The sequence below is a fragment of the Venturia canescens genome, chromosome 10 (assembly GCF_019457755.1).
Source record: "Venturia canescens isolate UGA chromosome 10, ASM1945775v1, whole genome shotgun sequence".
NCBI lineage: Eukaryota > Metazoa > Arthropoda > Insecta > Hymenoptera > Ichneumonidae > Venturia > Venturia canescens.
Window position 1 is genome coordinate 11,226,428 of NC_057430.1, and position 18,311 is coordinate 11,244,738.

At 39.8% G+C, this 18,311-nt stretch overlaps 1 protein-coding gene across 4 annotated transcripts; it reads left to right on the forward strand.

The window, feature by feature from the left end:
* Hk (Hyperkinetic) lies at positions 1–17,880 on the forward strand. 4 transcript variants are annotated; one of them, XM_043430203.1, is made up of 10 exons: positions 1–1,044; positions 1,691–3,171; positions 5,858–6,081; positions 9,964–10,180; positions 10,521–10,648; positions 10,798–11,004; positions 11,299–11,396; positions 12,218–12,274; positions 12,447–12,677; positions 13,699–17,880. In XM_043430203.1, exons 2-10 carry the CDS (start codon positions 3,047–3,049, stop codon positions 13,798–13,800), a joined length of 1,389 nt encoding a protein of 462 aa, XP_043286138.1. In that variant the 5' UTR covers positions 1–1,044; positions 1,691–3,046; the 3' UTR covers positions 13,801–17,880. The 4 variants fall into 4 exon arrangements, with proteins under 4 accessions (XP_043286138.1, XP_043286140.1, XP_043286139.1 ...); XM_043430205.1 differs by having other exon boundaries at positions 1,755–3,171; XM_043430204.1 differs by having other exon boundaries at positions 1,760–3,171.
* The last annotated feature ends 431 nt before the right edge of the window (positions 17,881–18,311 follow it).

The window sequence follows — 18,311 nt, forward strand, 5'->3', positions numbered from 1 at the left end:
CCTTCCACTTCCTTAGGGCTCTTTCACCGCGTCCTTTGGTCCTTTGTCTCGACGGGGTTTCCTCGTCCTTTCTTTTCCTTTCGATTCCGCTTTTGTTTCTTTTATTCTTTACTTCGAAGAATCTCTTCGTTCCTCGCGAGAAGCGCGGATCTTATTTTTTCTCTTTTCCACTCTCGCTCGCAGTCTCCGCATCCGTTACATCCCGATCGAAACGATTGTCGCAATTTTCCTTTCTCTCTCTCTCTCTCTCTCTCTCTTCACACGTCCATTCTCTCCTTCCCGTTTGATTCAACGGCGCGCATCGCGAACAAGGCCTACCCCAACTCACCAATTTTCCCTCTCCCACGCTCTTATTTCATTTCCTTCTCGTTCTAACCACCGCCCCGAGCGACCTCCTCCCGCCGCTTTTCTCGCTTCGCGGACTTTTGTTTCATCTTCTCTCTTTCATCTACCTCGCCTCGGAATCTTCGTCTTGCTCCTCCTCGCAGATGAGCGGAACTCGCAGGTCTCATCAACCACCGGCGAGCCTCACCCTCCAACAAACCCCCTACAAACGCCGCCTCCTTCTCTCTCTTCCTCTCTCCACCGTTTTTCTAACTTTACCTCCCTCGTTTTTGCCCTTTTTCTCCCTCTCCATCTCCCTCTCTCTCGCTCTCGGTCTCCGCTCGGCTCTCGCTATTTCTCTCCCTCTCTCGCGACTTTGAGAGGCCGTGGGAGCCAGGGAGAATTCAACCCCCTGTCCCGGTGGCGAAACGGACCACCTCGCAGTGTTGCCTACCGCGCCACGGAGCACAACACTCGCCGTTCGAACAATATTATACATACACGTTACACCTACACAATTTTAAGAGCCCGAAATAATGATAAACTCGCATGAATAAACTTAATTAATGAACTAATCGATCTATTAATTTATTCATTTTAAATAAATATACGGAAATAAACGGGAGAAGAAAACTCGAAACAGTAGCTCAAAGTTGTGCGAACTTTTGTACCCAAAAAATCATTTCGTTTCGCGGATTATCGAGTTAATTTTGACTCGCGGTAACAAAGTATTTTCCATCATTATTGTGCTCGCGGTTTCGATTGACGAGAGGGAGGGAGAGAGCGCGACAGAACGAGAGAAGAAGAATCGGTGCGCGGGCACCTCGCTGCCTGTGTGCGAGCCCTCTCTTTCCTTCACGCTCTCTCTCTCTCTCTCTCTCTCTCTCTTTGTGTGTAAAATTTTTACGAACTGCAACAAAAGCACTGCAGAGGGAGAAAAAGAGGATTTAAAGAAACAGCGGAAGTTCTCCGCGATCGAAATTGGGCTGGACGCTCCGAGCGGGCCATACGCGAAAAATAGGCAGAAAAATACGCTTCGTGTCATCTGGTCTGGGACGGGGGGATTCGATTAAAACTTTTATCGAAAGCGCGAGGTTCACCTTCGAGAAATAACGACGACGCTACCCCTCGAGAGTCCCGACCACATGACTGCGGAAGCAACGTGACGGGCCAAGTGGTTTTAACCATTTTGCGAGAAAAACAGTAACGAAAAGCTCTCGGGAATTCATTCTTCGCGTAAACTCCACTCTGGCTCGCTCTCTCCCTCTCTCTCTCTCTCTCGCTTTCTTTTTTTCACGGATTTCGAGTGTCCGCATGTGATTCAGTGCTGTGATTAATCTGCTTTTTTTCCGCCTCGCTTCCTCAGCGGTTTTGACGTCGAAACAAAAAAAATGATTTAGAAAAGATAAACATGAAAATTTCATTGAAAGCATAGAGGAAACAGCATCGGTCTCCGGTCCATCGCATCCTCGCCGTAAAGATTCTTACAACGATCGCAAAATAGAGAGAAAAATCTAGCAGTGCCCTCGGACAATTGACCGATGAAATAACGACAGTTGTAATTCACAATAAGAAGCCTCGACTTCGGGCTTTATCGAGTTTAGATAATTCGGATGCTGCGCTGCGGCAAGTCGTTTTTCTTCACATATCCAGTCTCATCGCATATCGACCACCGCCGCTCCACCACCTCGGACAGACCCTTTGAACATATAATGTCGTTGGATATTCCGCTGATATCCTCGGACGAAAAAAACGAGGAACACCGAGTGCTCGAGAACAAACGGGAACGAATGAATTCGTGAGTTTGACGAATCATCTTTTGCGGAGGCACGAAAACTAGGAAACCACTTTTGGCTCGTAGAATAATCGCGATTCTTGGGCGAGAGACGATCGATGAAAACATGATCGATTCGCGTCATCACTCGTTCAGGTCCTCCCTTTAACAACGAGCGATTCGAACCACGATACTTTTTCGTATCGTCGAGAGGACGGAAACAAGTATTTGACAGAGTACCTACTCGCGCACAGTGATGACGTTTTATTAACCAATCTATGGAATAAACTAGGAAATATAACAAATGAATTATTAGCGGACAAAAATAAAAGAAACGTTATACCTGCTACTAGGATTTCACACTCGGAAGGTGCCTAAAATCATTCAATAAACTAGTGCCTAAATAATGAAAAAAAAAGCAACAAATATACATCGTATAACGCGCAATAATAGTACGAGAATTTATTTCGCCTTGAGTCGCCGGAGCGGAGTTAAAACGGACGTGACGGGATTAAACTGTCGGTGAACTTGTTGCTGTCGTTGCAAAAAATCATCCGCGGGATTGGCGAATCGTTGGTTCCCGAATTTGAAGAAATACTCGCTCCCGTGGCCCCTTGAAAGACGCTCGATTGCTCCAAGTTCAGTTTGAAATCGTCGGAAAAAGGCAGGATCACGATTTATTTTGGAGTTAAGTGAAAATTGAGGAAACCCTTGAGGATTACGTGCGAAACAGAGCGGCGAGAAGAAGCCACCGGAAACGAATGTTCTTCTCGAGGGGCTCCGTCACAAGGACGATTCCACGAGTCGAAAGCTTCTCGACGAAGTTGTCTCACGACTCCGACAACAATATTAAAGCCTCCACCAAAAATCCTTCGAGCGATATATTCAATTATTTAAATCGATCGAAATTCGCTAATTGTAATCTGCCACTCGTCATCGTTCTCAGTGATGTCACAATTAATGTTATGCAATCTTGCCAACACCTCGAACGCGGGAAATGATACGAACAATAACGCTAACACCAACAGCAGCATGGAGGACGATGATTCTTATCCACTGCCTACGATTTATAGGTAAGATTTCCCAAGCGTTTTTCCTTCAAAACTCATCGGACAAAAGTCTCGCGAAAAACGAGTTTCGTCCGCTTTCGCGGTGCTTCGAACGGGGCTCGGAAATCGGTTACTTCCGGGATGTTTTCCGCAAGGTATTCGTCGAAGATCGAATGAATTACGAGAGGAGTAATTTCGATCCTCAGTGTTGGAGGAGCGGAAATTTTGTCGTTGATAAATGCGATTCGAAATTCCTGTCAGCAACATTTTTCCAAAATTTCCCATTGCGTTCAATCGACGCCGCAGAAAAGTCTGAAGTAAAATAACCGAGCTCGTTTGTCCTGGGAATTCGAAGCCCCGCGTAGTGAGAAACGAGAAAAAATGTTATTTCGGCGAACGCCGCATTCGCTCCTTTTCTCGCATCCGTGGGATAAAATATAGGTCAAGATTATTCGATGCACAGACGAGGAAAACCGGGAGGGGGCGGCTGTGGGTGGCCCGTGTGCTCTCCTTCCCTCTCCACTCCTCTCCCTGCTGCGAGAAATTTCAAGTACATCCTGGACAGCTTGAGTCGCGATCTACAATCTGTAACGCGATATGCGACGCACAATTGGACCTCTTCTTCTCCTTCTTTCTGCTCCTTCTCGCTACCTCGAGAAGCAATCGCTCATCTCTGTGGAATAATACCGCATTACGTGCTGAACCTTTCGATTATTTTGTAATCGCTCGCTCGCTTATCCTCGGCGTGAGATAGCGTTTTCAAAGATCGATTCAATCTCGAGCGTAGCTTTATCGAATTATGAATGTAACACTGTGCTCAAGGACGAATTTCGTGTCTCTTCGGTTTCAAGGACGCGCGCTCTCTGGCTCCTTTTATTAAGTGGACCGAGGTGAACAAAACAATTTTTATTTATCATACCAAATCGAGGTTTTTGGAGACTAACAATTGTATTTTCATTATCGAATAATTATGCTAAATCTCTGCCTCTCAATTTATGTTCATTTCGATCTATTCCCAGTTCAAAAAGCATCGATTTTTATTTCAAATTTCTTTTCTTTTTTGAGCGAAACAATTTGATCTATTGCTCACCACTTCTGTGACTCCGGAAATCAGCTGTTTCAACGATTTCGATCGATTATTCAATTTTATACAAAAAGTGCTCGTTTAGCAACGTTATTAAACTTTAACAATGAGCCCTGCTTGAACAGACTCGATTTCTCGCTTCAAATTGACTCGAGCATTTTTATTAAAAATTCATTTTTTACCGATCGATTCACCCCTGGCTTTGGCACTCTCCGAAGCCAGGAGCGGTTTATCCAGGTTGACGGTTGTATTGAACGTTGAAAAACTCGATGAAAATGAAGCTACTCGAATCGGGCGGGGGTTTTCACTTTTCTTGGGTCTCGGAGTCATAGAAATGAGAGAAACGGATGAAAACGCAGCTGAATTCGTGGGACGATGTCGTGAAAAGCGAAGGGCGAGAACAACACTCAGGAACGAAAAGGAGTGAATATGAATTTCATTGTTCCCGAAAGAATAGCACGAAAATCAATAATTAGGATTGAAAAGCGACGGAAAACGTGGACGAGAGACTGTAAAAGAGATGCTTGAAAAAACGATCGCGGGAGAAAAAATAAGCCGGAAACGACGTGGAAAGCCGAGTGAATAGCGAGACATTATTCACGTATATGTATTTCGAACAATTCATACTCGGTTATATCCATGAAGCAGTTGACGGGAGAGACACAAGTGTGAAAGGGAAAGAGGCTGAAGAAAATAGAGAAGAGAAAAAGCGAGACGAGCTCTCTCTGTGCATCTGCACCCGCAGCACGAAACAAAAAGCATTGTTGGACAAAGTGCGCACGTGCATGGGTGCTTCCGTGCCGAATAAATCTTTTCACGAAGCAGATCGAATACACGAGAGTGCTCGAAAGATGAGCAACAAAATTATTTATTTGTGCCCCGAGATGAAAATTTCGTTTTGAACGATACTTTTCACCGAGGATACGAAAAATTCTTCAACGCAATTCGAAATTTCAATCGATGGGTTCTCACATTTTAATCTGCTAACGAAATGCCGAGTATTTTCAATTTGTAAATTCCTTTTAGCGGAAGAATTTTGTGCTCCATCTTTTCAAATAATAACGTTCAAGCACCATCGAATTCCGACCTTTTCGAATAATCGATTGCACGCACTGTTCATCGGAATTGGAAAAATTCGAAAGACGCTGAATCACTAGACGATTTGGAAGGAAAGAGCCCGTGCGCGCGGAGCTATTACGTCGACGTTTATCTCGACACACCTGCTCCAACCGAAGTGCCGATGCTTACAACAATTTTCCCATTTCTCGCTCCCTCCCCCACTTCCCACCTTCGCGATTAATTGGAACGATTATTTTTCTGGGTTCGAACAAACGGGAATATTGTATACAGCGCGAAATACAAATTGTATATCGACGAATGATGTTTGCTCAACGTCCAACGGGAAGTTGACGCTAACGAGCAGAAAACTTTCATTTCAATCAGCCGTTCATAAGTAGAAATGGGTGTTAAGCAACCGAAACTGGAGTTTCGAATGCTAGTTTCGTAGGAATTTGATATTTAAAAAATGGTGAAACATTTTTTCCAAATGTTTTCTCACCTTTGCGGTTTTTTTGTTCTTTTTTTGACATCTTTCGATTCTTAAATGAGGAAAATTTTGAAAATTAGGTGTCGAGCACCCATAGCGAGTCTGGATTGCATGGAAGAGTTCAATGGTGGCGGGGGTGGCGCAGGAGATTCTGGAGTTCACTGTAGCACGACCGGGGGCACGAAGGAACAATTGTTGACGAATTGCATCGCCGCACAGGCACATCGCTCACAACATCCTTCGCCAGGTATTCGCTACCGCAACTTGGGCAAAAGCGGTCTACGTGTTTCCAATGTTGGATTAGGTACGCTGGATGTCAAACAATCCCAAACTCTCTCTCTCTCTCTCTCTCTCTCATTTTTTTTCTCCACAACTCGTAAATTAACAACAGAAAATAGATCAAGACACTACTGCATCGTCGTAGAAAACATTCACACTGTTTATTTTACGTTGCAACTTTTTGTTTCATGTTTTTCCATCGATTCCATAAATTCAGTCGTTTTTTCAGGCAATCGCGATGTAAATTGTTGGATTTTTTACTTAAGGTAGTTCATGCACGAAACGATTTTCTTAAGAAAGTCTTGAAATTTGCGCAGAGTTTAAATTGCTAGTCGACTGACGCGTATATACATCAAATTTTGAAGGCTTCGTCTTATTGATTATTCAGACAAACGTGTTTAAATATGGAAAAAAAACATCCACAGGCTTATAAGACTGTGGGTTAAAAATCGTTCATCTTTTCATATAACGAATGAGCGCTTCTTTATACGAAGTTTATGAAAAAGTTTATGAAATTGGTAAAATGAGCAGTCGTAAACTCACATTTGCTTATTTCGGCATTTCGTTTCTTCTTGGCTTGGGCCATTCCTGTCATAGCCTTCTGTCTTTCTATTAACACTTTTTCCTTGATAAAAAAACTATAGTATTTTCGCCAGGGACGAATGAAATTTGATTCGAATCCCCGATTAATTAATGGCTTCTAATTTCATTCGCCATAAGATAAGTTGAAAAATTTATTTACGATTTCGAATTAACAACTCTGACATTAATTTAAAGTGGTTATATCTTTAATTAGGGAGTAAAAATCGATGTAATTTCGACACCCATTAAATACGATCCTTCGAGCGTGATCTACCTTAAAATTTTCTCGTTTAATCACTCGTGTAACGAGACCATGAAAATGTCCATCGAATTTTCATTCCTTTGAATATTTTTCTTGATTTACATCTGCTGGGAAGCGAAGTTCAGAAAAATCATCCATTCCCATTCGCCTGGAATTTCGCCCCTCGCTTCTCACACGCTGGGAACATGATACATCATTATTTTTTTATTCACGCGTCGCCCACCGTTCCTACGTTCGTAAGCTACATCTCATTCCGAATTCTCATATTTCTCGTTACCGTCGTTTATATACGTTACAATTTCCACAATTTCATATTCCAGATATTATGAATGTATATTCACACAGTTTCCCTTTGTGTAATGTAACGAGGTCACACTCCACAAAACGTATTCTGTTTTCATCCACAATTTCACGTCCTTTCTCTCTCTCTCTTTTTCTTCATCCTTCACATTAATTATAATTTCAAACATGAAAAACTCCACCACAGTATATTCACAACTGCCCAGCAAATGAGCAAACATCAATTGAAAAGTCCAGCATTGACAGCGTTCGTAGATCACGTAATTCTGAGAAGAAAAGTCCTCATCGATTTTTCCCCCGGATTCACCGTTCCCGAGATACACTCTTCGATTTGTGTCGACGAATCCGGTGCGCGGTGCGTCGCGAGTGGGGGGGGGAGCGTCGCATCGCGACACTCGCCACGCCCACTTCCTCTCACCGGCGCGTCGGATTGGCCTCCTCCAATTTCTTTGTTACCTCGCCAACGGTGAATCGGAGAGAAAAATGCTTGAGGAGTTTCCTCTTCAGAATTTCGGGCTCTACCAACTTTCTGGGGTTTGAAAACCTTTTGAAAAACGACACAGCAGTAAAATGATGAAAAAATCTATAAAACTCTACGAAACCGTTGACTCATGAATTATTGTATTGTTCACCCTCTATTTCCTGATACACGCAGATCTGTGCAATCCTCAACGCTTGTGCTATTCCGTCTACTCGATCATGCTCTCAGCCTCAATGAAAATACGATTCAGAGACAATGTCACCAGTCTCGATAATAATACTGATCAAATAATCGTGTACGGAATAGCAATAGAGAGCTCTCGTAGTCGATATTAGAACGTGCTTATCTCTGTTATCGTATCTATAAATACCAATGAATAATTATCAACATAATATTAATTATAATAACAACAATAACGATAATATTGTATTGATTATGTGTTGCTTGGATGTTCGTGAAAAGTTACACGCAGTTGCTTTGGTTATCGTGTCTAATATTAATGATGATAAATATCTCCGAAAAATCACGTCGATTGGGAAGGAAAGTGGCGACCTTTCATTCGTATGATTTCGTTGGAAAAATTTCAATTGAACATTTGATCGTTATTTACATCGATTCTCGCAGTAGTGAAACTATTGTCGCGGGAATTTTGTTGCTTTTTGGTGTTCTCCAATCGACTGAGTTTTTCAACACGTTATTGGACTAATTTTATTCTAATGAGAGAAAAAATGCGTAACGGGAAAGAAATTCGCTACCCTCGCGTCAGGGGCTGAAATCGTGCGTGCCGAGTTCGGCATAGCGATGACGAAGCACGAAATGACAATCAGATTAGTTTTTTGCGAAAGAGCAAGCGCACGCGAGGCCGCAGGAGACAGTCAGCTTTCCGGAGGCTCGCACTCGAGAATGCTTTTCCCTACGTACGCGTGGTGCGAAGAATCTAGGCCGCTTGGTCATCGATATACATCGAGACAATGTTCCCGAAGACAGGAGGATGTAAAAGAGCGAATTTAACACGTGGAAAAGTCCGTTTTACGTTCGTCTATCGTGTGACAATCGATTTGTACGAATAAGGGTACGTGCAGGGGTCGCTCCGAAGGGTAGTTAAGCACTGGCGTAGCATTATATCCGCGGAAATGGGAACACACGCTCGGTTCGTTGCTGCCTTTGCTACTTTTGACCGATAAACCACCGCCGTCGTTATTCTTCTATGATAATCAAACATCGCCACTAAAAATAGATGGCGCACACTCTTTCGAAAACTCGAGGTCGCTACCGAAGGAGGCCGGACCGGGGACCGCTTCGTGGGGAATAACTGAGACTTGATTGTGCTCTTCGTCAATAAAGGGCGGGCGAAAAATGAGCTCTAAAAAGTACATTTTTTCAATGAAAACCTGACTATTTTTATTAGGAAAAATAAAACGGAAAAATTGATCGCTCGCAAACGAGAATATCTCGAGAACAATATTATAAATAGACTCAGAAATCAAACCTTTAAGAATCCAATGACACGAGCGTCAACTCGGTTACTTTGACCCAGATTTACTAGATTGAGAGGACAGTGCACGAGGCTTCTCGCATATTGAATATTTGTGGAAACCACATGCTCGCACACAGACAGCAACAACCCCATTGAGCTATAACTTTGTAATGGGTGACGAGGAAGAAAAAACGTTAAAGGAAAAACGACACTTTGAAGAGTGTCACATTTTCATAACTATATTTTTCATACTAATGGGATGTATGGATGATCCAATTAAAGGAATATGAAGGAAGCAAGCGATCCTCTGGTGAAACTAATCGGATCAACAGTCCACTCTCTCTTTCCGTCGAGACTGATAATCGCCTTTCACTTTTAATCCCCCGAGTGTGATTATTCGATTCGAAAAATATTAAAATTCCGAATTTTATTAACGGCGAAAGACGAAAAATATGTCACTTTGCAATTTAATGAATTCCTCCTCTGCTTCATTTTTGTTATATATTTAATTCGACAGGAAATGATGAATTTAGTCGTACTGCTGCGAAAGTTGAATCGAAGCTTCGGTGTAACGGGAAAAACGGGATTCCCAATAGTCGATTTTTCGAAAAATCGTCAGTGCGGTGGACAGAAATGATTTTTTCTTCCATCAGAAAATTCCGAAGAGAAAATATCGCGTGTCAGAGCCAAACAGCCCTTAAAAATGAGCGGAAAAGTTGCCAATAAGAGGATACAGTCGCGGGAAGAAAATTCACTTTTATTTGGGAAAGCTCGTGTGAATTATATGCATAATATGAACGCACAGGAACGTGGACAACATTTGGAGGTGTGGGCGGTTGCATAAGCGAGGAAACCGCCGAAGCTGTGGTCGCCCTCGCATACGACAGTGGCATCAACGTGTTCGATCTTAGCGAAGCGCACAGTGGTCATCGCGCGGAAACACAATTGGGCAGAATACTCCTTCGTCGTGCCTGGAATCGCTCGAGTTACGTTGTGACTACGAAAATTTATTGGAACACCAAGTGAGTTATGAGAAATCGATCGGTATTTCTTAGGCTTTCGGATCGTAAGAAATGGGCTTGAACGAAATTGAAATTCAATGAACTTCAAATATTCTTACGTCAAGTTACAATGATTTTTTTCAATATTTCACTTTCGAGGAAAACGAGCCTCGATTTTTTTCGTCTTTAGCTATATTTCGGAGAGTTTTTCTCAATATTTCATCTCCCAATTGTACAAAAACACTGACTTTTCGCCGTGGCCCAATTTGTTAGATGAAAAAAACCTCGAATATTTCGAGGTCAACGATCGATCAAACGAGCCTCACTTTATTGACCGTATTTGTCAAAATCCTGTCAACAGAACCGAGGGCCGGGGATTATCTCGTAAACACATTATTGAATCTGTCCAAGCCTCACTCGCCAGACTGCAATTGTCGTACATAGACATCGTCATGATTCACAAAGTTGACCCAATGTGCCCGATGGAAGGTAAATTTTCTTCATAAAATTTCATTTTCCGATAGTAAATAGAATGAAAGAAAAACCAGTAAACATTTCAAGATAATCAGTGGAGTCATGAACCTTTGGAAATGTTTTCAATACGAAATTATAACGCGAAAAACATTTGCCCTCTCCAGAAATAGTACGAGCTATGAATTACTTGATAAGCAAAGGTTGGGTCATGTATTGGGGCACGTCTCGTTGGACCCCGGTCGAAATAATGGAGGCTTACACAAACTGTCGACAATTTAATTGCGTTACCCCGATCGTCGAGCAGGCCGAGTATCATCTCTTCTACAGAGACAAACCGGAGCTCTACATGCCAGAATTGTACAATAAAATTGGTAAGATTTTGCTCTTATTACTGTGAAAAAACAGTCGATCGAAACGCCTACGGTTTCGTTCAACCAAATATCTGGTTTCTTACGATTAACAAAATGTTTTGCACAGACCAAATTATTGATTCGATCGATTGCCTTAAACTATAAATCAGAATGAAATGCTAATGCTGCGAAACGTTTCGAGTCGAACCAAATCCATTTATTTTGTCATTTCTAACCTTCAATCGTGCAATCTCATCTTTCAAATTCAAATAAATATTTCATCACATTTTTTTCACATCTACTTTTTTATTTCAGGTGTCGGATTGATGGCGTGGTCGACCGTGACGATCGGTATGGTCTCCCCGAAACCCGATGATTGCGGAGTTTCGCTACTTTCGCGATCTTCTTACAAGGTACGAAAAGCTGAAGTTCATCTGGCGATCGAATTAACAAAGAGATTTCGATTAAACAATTTGAATACGCAGCAACCAATGACAATGAAAAAAATGTCCTCGCAAAATTTCAAGGCTCGAGGATACTTTGTTCCTGAGAAAATCATTAAAACCGATTCCCTCAGAATTAACGCGGTCTCTTACGAGTTTCAGTGCTTTTCCCATTGACAAACAGCTTTTGCAGAAACTTTCATGAGTGACGGAAAAATATCTGAAGAATATGTTTACAGCTTCGTTAAGGAGGGTGGCTACGTTCGTCAAATTGATAAGAAATTGATCAAATTTGGTGATAATGTTCTTCAACATCAAGTGCGAAGACACAATTTTTTTCAAAATTTTCTTCTGCTTAGTTATCGAGTAATTACGGATTAAAGCAGATTTCTTATGCCCGAAATGTATACCTATATATATGGAAACGCTATGCTTATACACTGGAAATTTAGTGATCAATTACTCGATAACTGTACAGAAGAAAAATCTTAAAAAATTTGTACTGTCAAATTTGGCCCTAAATAATATGTTCACCAAATTTTATTAAATTCTTATCATTTTGAAATTTTTCATGTATTTAAGATGGTTTAGCATGGCAACATTGTATCGTCGGTAGCCACCCTCCTTAAATCCATTCAATACTTATAAGGTATCTTACTTTCACTTTCTTTAAATTCTGCGATAGTTGGGATAATTTTTCTTTCGAGTAACTCGGTACCAGATGAACTTCCTTAATGTTCTCAGCCAAACCGAATGCTGTAATGAGACGATATTGTTTTCCATTTTTTCAGAATAAGTATTCGTCGTTTAGTTGGACGGAGGACGAGACACAATCGTTGTACAAAGAGGTGAGTATTTTTGTTCGTTTTTTTTTCTGATAGTGCGAAACAGCAAAAATGACTGGATCAATAGAAAAGGAAGGGAACTGCGGAGAGAGAATCTCCAATTCGTTTTATTGTCAATTTGTTTCACTGTCAATTAAATTGTAAATTGAATGAAATTGTCAATTTATTTGATCAGAGTATACGCGGCTCCCTGACTCAAGAATACGGTTGGAAAGAGAAACCGGTGGAAGAAGAGACGAGAAAGTACTCGGACAAATTGAGGGACGTTTGCGCCCTTGCCGAGAGACTCGGTTGCTCCTTTGGCCAACTCGCAATCGCGTGGTCCCTCAAGAATGAAAGTGTCCAGTGCCTTCTTCTCGGAGCATCCAACACAGATCAACTCTACGAGAGTTTGCAGAGCTTGCAGGTAACTTTTTTCAATGTCAATTCAACTCTTTGCGTACGAAACAAAATCTCTGATTCAATCATCGTTTTATCCAACGAATCTCACTCTGTTCCAAATTTCAATGGAATTATTTCATATTTTAAAATTTTTTTACTCATTTTACATTTAAACTCAGCAGTTTTATTTATTTCCTCATTCTCCCACGATTCTCCAATCTTGATCGAACTCTGGAGATTGGGCCTCAGGATTACGTTTTTTTTAAAATAATTTCAAGAATTTTTAAATCGATGTTTCAAGTAGTTCGGCCGTTCTATGACTGGTCAAGTTTGCAACTACTTTATGCTGATTAATGTTAAGTCTAAATTATTAATAAAATTAATAAATACTTGCATTGAGAATATTTTTATCATAAGAACGTAATAAAATACTTTTAAAATACCATAAAAGATCAAATTTATACTTCAACTTGACTAGTTAATGATTGAGTCGGTACCGAGGACACTTGAAATGCACATAAACCAGGGAACATTTTTATTGTGCGAAAGGAAGTTTATATCGGTGTAACGGCACCGAGAAAAGGGAATGGTAAATTCATTGAAAAAAAGCGAAGCTACTGGACGACTGAAAGCACGCGAGTCTCAACAATAAATTTGATGAAATTCCCGCGATTCCCGAATTTGCCCGGAGTTGTTATCAGCTGTTACCAGCGGTCCAACGTAATGACCGACATCCGCTTTCGACGCGTCAAAAACTTAAGTTTTTTCGAACACCGTACAATTTATTCGCAATTAAAATGATTGTAATGGATTTGTAAATGGAATAATTCCAAATTTTGCCCCGTAAGAGGCCCCCCGGAGCTGTGCTTATCGAACTTCTACTTTATCGAACGGCCGAACTACTTTGAATGTTCAATTGAGACAGTTTTTTCTCGTAAAGTATCAGTTTTACGATGAAATAAGAGTGAGCATCGGTAAAAAGAGCAATAAAACAAAGATTTATCCCAATGGAATGGTTCGCATGTACAAAACGATTAATATTTCAGCTCATTCCAAAGCTCAACACGAACATGATGAACGAAATCGAGAGAATACTAGACAACAAGCCTTGCCGTCCACCAATGGTATCGACACTTGCGCTCAGATGACAATCGATGTGCCCCCATGGCAGCACTGGGGGCTCACTCGAAGAGGGTGCATCTAGTCCTAAGAGCGAGGGTGGAAACAGCCAGGATCAGGAGCAGACCAATAAAGACGTGACCAATAAACTCCCGTTCTGTGAGATTCAGTGAAGCGCTCGCTCGACAAAATGATACGAGAAACAGTCGAGAATGGAAGAGAAATGAGAGAGGAGGATTGATGAAATTTGAGGAAAAGGGGCGCTGAAAAATAATTGCATTAAGGATGCGCGAGCCAAGATGGGAGGCACAAGAACGAGTTTTATGGCGAGCGGCACTCGCGAAGTTTGAGAGAAAATGGAGAAGCAAAACACGAATAAAATTTCGAGCTCGTTCGGCTATTTTGTGGCTCACTATTTCCCGGTGAAAATAAAAAGGGAAAGATAATTTAACGAAACCGATGATTCCTCGTAACTGCAGGCTCACGTACGCGAAGAACTAACAAAAATCGCAACCCACAACGTTGTTTCAAGCCTCCAACATTTTTATCGACCTCTCCGAAGCTCGATTTTTTATTTCATTGCGAAATGAGATCGGAGCCCAGCGCCCTGTCATGCAATTTTAATAACGAGAGCCCAAGACAATACCGCGAAGGATTTAAAAACCGACGACAATTACAACAGTGCATCACCTCGGTTTTTCACTTCGGTGAAACAAAACAAATTACTAATGAAAATTCAAATAACTACATTTTACATCATTTTGGAGGGACGGACTTTTCGCTTCGTCGCGATCCTCGCTGATCAACACTTCGGGCTGGATGAATTTCGATGTCGACGAATCCACGAATATTATTGAACATTTGAAAACGAATTTCAAAGCGTACACAAACGAATCATACGAGCAAAAAAAACCATTCGTTCTAGATCGCCAGGAACTTGATCCTGAAAACTTGAAAGTTTCGTTTTCAGGCTCACTGAATTTCGATAGCAGAGAGAAATCAATAAATTCAAAGTTATCTTTCATTGATCAATCGAAGGTTGCGATGTCCGAGATAAAAGTTCAAAATTATTTTTTTCATTGTGCGCAAATGATTTTTCAAATTATGAAAAACAAAGTGCTTTCCTGATAAGTTTTTTTCAATAATGTTTTACAAAAGATTCTGAAAAAATGATTGAGCTGCTCCAAGCTTTTGAAAACTGCGTTAAACCGTTGTCGTGAAGAGTGTGTGTGCGTGTGTGTGCGCGCGCGCGTGTGTGTGTGTGGGTGTGTGTATGTTTTTTTTTATCGGAGAAGATGCAACAGCTTATTCAAATTCGTTTTTAACAGACATTTAACCGTAAAAATCGTTAATTTCTTATCTCCCTTTCCGCGAATTTCCACACGCCTATTAAAACTATAATTATATACGATGTCGAACACGCCGGTAAAAAAAAAATGTAAAATATTGTTCGCGACGCGAAGGACGTGGACAGAGTCACGAAAAAGTGGTTAAAACGAGGAAAAAAATACGAAAAAGATAGAAGAGAAGTCGCGTTTACATTTTTGATAATTCGTTGATTAATTCATTATCAAATATCAAATAAGCCTTGCAAGCTAATCCTTGACAAATAGATTTAACTATCGTAGGTCATGCAAGATCAATAAAAAGGTTAATGAGGAATAAATGGAGAGGAAGAGCAGCCGGTTAGTCTGACTTTATCGCACTCGAGCGTTTCTCCGCGGAAGATTTTTTCAATGGGATACAACCGAAAGCGAGAGGGAAAAGAAATTCTGTCGGATGATCGAATCGTGTTAATGAATCGAGGCATTTATTATCCCTCCAAAGTAATTTTTAATCATTCATTGCTCATATACGCCAGCACACTTAGGATAAACGAAATATGAAGAAAGAGTCGCGAGTGAATTTCGAGTTTATGAGTCATTGGAAGAAGAGAGAGAGAGAGAGAGGGAGAGAGCTGAGAAGAAATTAATCTCGTAGAGACGCGAAAGAAATTGCATTTTTATTCTCTCGTCTAATAAGAACCGCAATTTTCCCTCAGCCCAAAGCAATCTCCTTTACAATTAATTAATAATGAGATTGATAAATGTGATCGAGTCTCTCGCTTCTCGAGTTTATTTCGCCTTGTTTATTTTTCACTCCAAAATATTTCATTAATCAATTAATTAATCAACAATCTCGAGACGTTGTTGCGAGAACTTATTTCTCTCCTGTTTGCAACGAGGGCGGATTCGAAATAAGATCTCGAGAGAATCCTCGAGACGAGTTCAATTTTCCACACAAAAATATCAACTTTAAACAAATTTTCATTTTAAAAAACAACCTAATTACAATACGAGAAGTGATCGAGAGTTTACGATAACGAGAGACGAACCGCGTCGAATGGCAATTCTAATATATTTTTTATCGCCAATATCGAATATATATATAAATCAGTAGTTTGGTATGCCGGTCCATACGATAAAGAGAATAATTGAATTTAAAATTAAACTAATATAAATATATAAACATGTGTATATATTTACATATGAGGATTAAACAAAACAATTAATAACAATTTAAAGAGCGCCCGATATACTACTGTGTAGGATACGACGAAAAAAACAAAAACCTTGATAAAAACAAGAGAACAAAAAAAAACAAATAAGCATTAACGAGAAGTGACGAGAAGTGCTGTCGTGAAATCGCGTTTAGACTGCCTCGCTCATCGCGAATTTCACGAATTTTATTAATCATATAATAACAAAAGAAAAGGGAAAAAAAAATTAATAAACGAGCCAGGAGAAAAATACAGTGAGGAGGGTGGGGCGAAGCATTTTCGAAGCTTGAATCACGACGCGGATACGTTTTCCGCTTTTCATGCAAACGCCATAATAATTTGAAGAGAAATTAATAATAATAATTATAAGAAAACGATTAATAGGGAATATTGAAATTTGAAGAAAAAAAACGAAAAAAAAAAAAATTGAATAACGAACGAACGAATAAAACCCTATTCGAGAAACCGGGTTTATTGTCCTACACATCTTTTGCAAGCTTTGTCAGTCTCCTTAGATTTGTATATAAACGCGCCAGCGCGCTAAGTGAAGGAAAAGAAAAAAAAACAATAATTAACAAAAAAAAAACCAAAACTATTCAAGGAAAGCTCCATATTACATAAATTATTATATCTAATCGATTTCTTCGAGTACGAAACCAAGGAGTAATAATGAAAGTCGTGATAGAACACCATCATATCGTTAGTCATTAAAAAAATTTAAAAAAAAAAAAAAAACCGAAAAAAAAACAGCGAGAAAAAAACGAAAAAAAAGCCCAAAAAAGGGAATAAAAATCAGAAATTCTTCACCGGTTTCTCGCACGTTTGAATCTTTTATTTATTAGCATTATTTACATTCACGAGTTTTATTCATTCACGAGTTTCGCTTCTTTTAATAATACCACGAGGCGTACCGGAGAATAAACGACTAATGAACGAGATAAATCGGTGAAAAAAGGAACACGCAATACGACACTCCGGAACGAGTAGAAATAATTTTCTTCGAACATTTCTTCGAACTTATCACTCATATTTAGACAATTTGACGAAGAAACGAGCACACATCACTGTCAAACTGAAAAGAAAAAATGTAATAAACAAAAAAATATTAAAAATAAAAAACAAGCGAAAATTAAAAAAAAAAAAAAAAAAAAAATAAGAAATATCGTTCGACACACGCTTCGGAAAAACGCAATTTAGTAAATTCATCGGGGTGATGCGAGTGATACGACGATTTAAAAAAAAAGGACGGAAAGGAAAATGAAGTAAAAATATTCTATATAGGACAACGGAGAGGATAGGAGCAGAGAAAAAAATTGTGATTGAAAAACCAGCACGTTTGAAAAAAAACTAAAAAAAAAAAAAGAACAAAAAAAAAGACAAAAGAACCTTTTTATTCGTGCTGTACAAAATGAATTATTATTATTATTAATAATCAATCCTCCGATGTGACGAAACCTCGAATTATGAGATCGTCGATCAACGACACTTTTGGGGATGATGAACTATTGTTTTTATCATTGTTAAGTCGACATACGAGTTGTTTAATAAAATTTAGACCGCGGAACAGAAATGGATCTTCATTTGTTGATTCACTTCCTTCCTTCCTTCCTTTACTTCCTTATTCTTGAAGCTTCTTATTTTTTATCGTTTCATGCTATTTTTTCGAATACACAAACTGTCAAATTTCATGGAAGAAAAGAGTGCCAGGAAATTCGTTTATTTCCATTCAAATTCGCTTGATCGAGTACATTTTCTCGTCGAGTTCGTTAGTATTGCGGGGTTTTGATATTAATTTTCATTCGCTCGCACGTAATTTTCATGAATTTTCCAAAAATAAAAATGAAAGAGTGAAAAAAATGGAAAAAAAATCAGAACCGTGAGATCTTTTAGACTATTTTTTTGGGAGAACATCGCCATGTTTTCTTGAAAATATTGAAGTAAAATCAAACGTAAAACGTAAAATCAATAAACTGGGTAGTCCAAAATTAATTACAATAATTC

Excerpts from the sequence above, each read along its gene's own strand:
- Hk (XM_043430203.1), top strand. The coding sequence starts at position 3,047 with ATGTCACAATTAATGTTATGCAATCTTGCCAACACCTCGAACGCGGGA. Across the intron at positions 10,649-10,797 it reads CCCAATGTGCCCGATGGAAG|AAATAGTACGAGCTATGAAT; the intron begins GTAAATTTTCTT and ends TGCCCTCTCCAG. Across the intron at positions 11,005-11,298 it reads AGAATTGTACAATAAAATTG|GTGTCGGATTGATGGCGTGG; the intron begins GTAAGATTTTGC and ends TTTTTATTTCAG.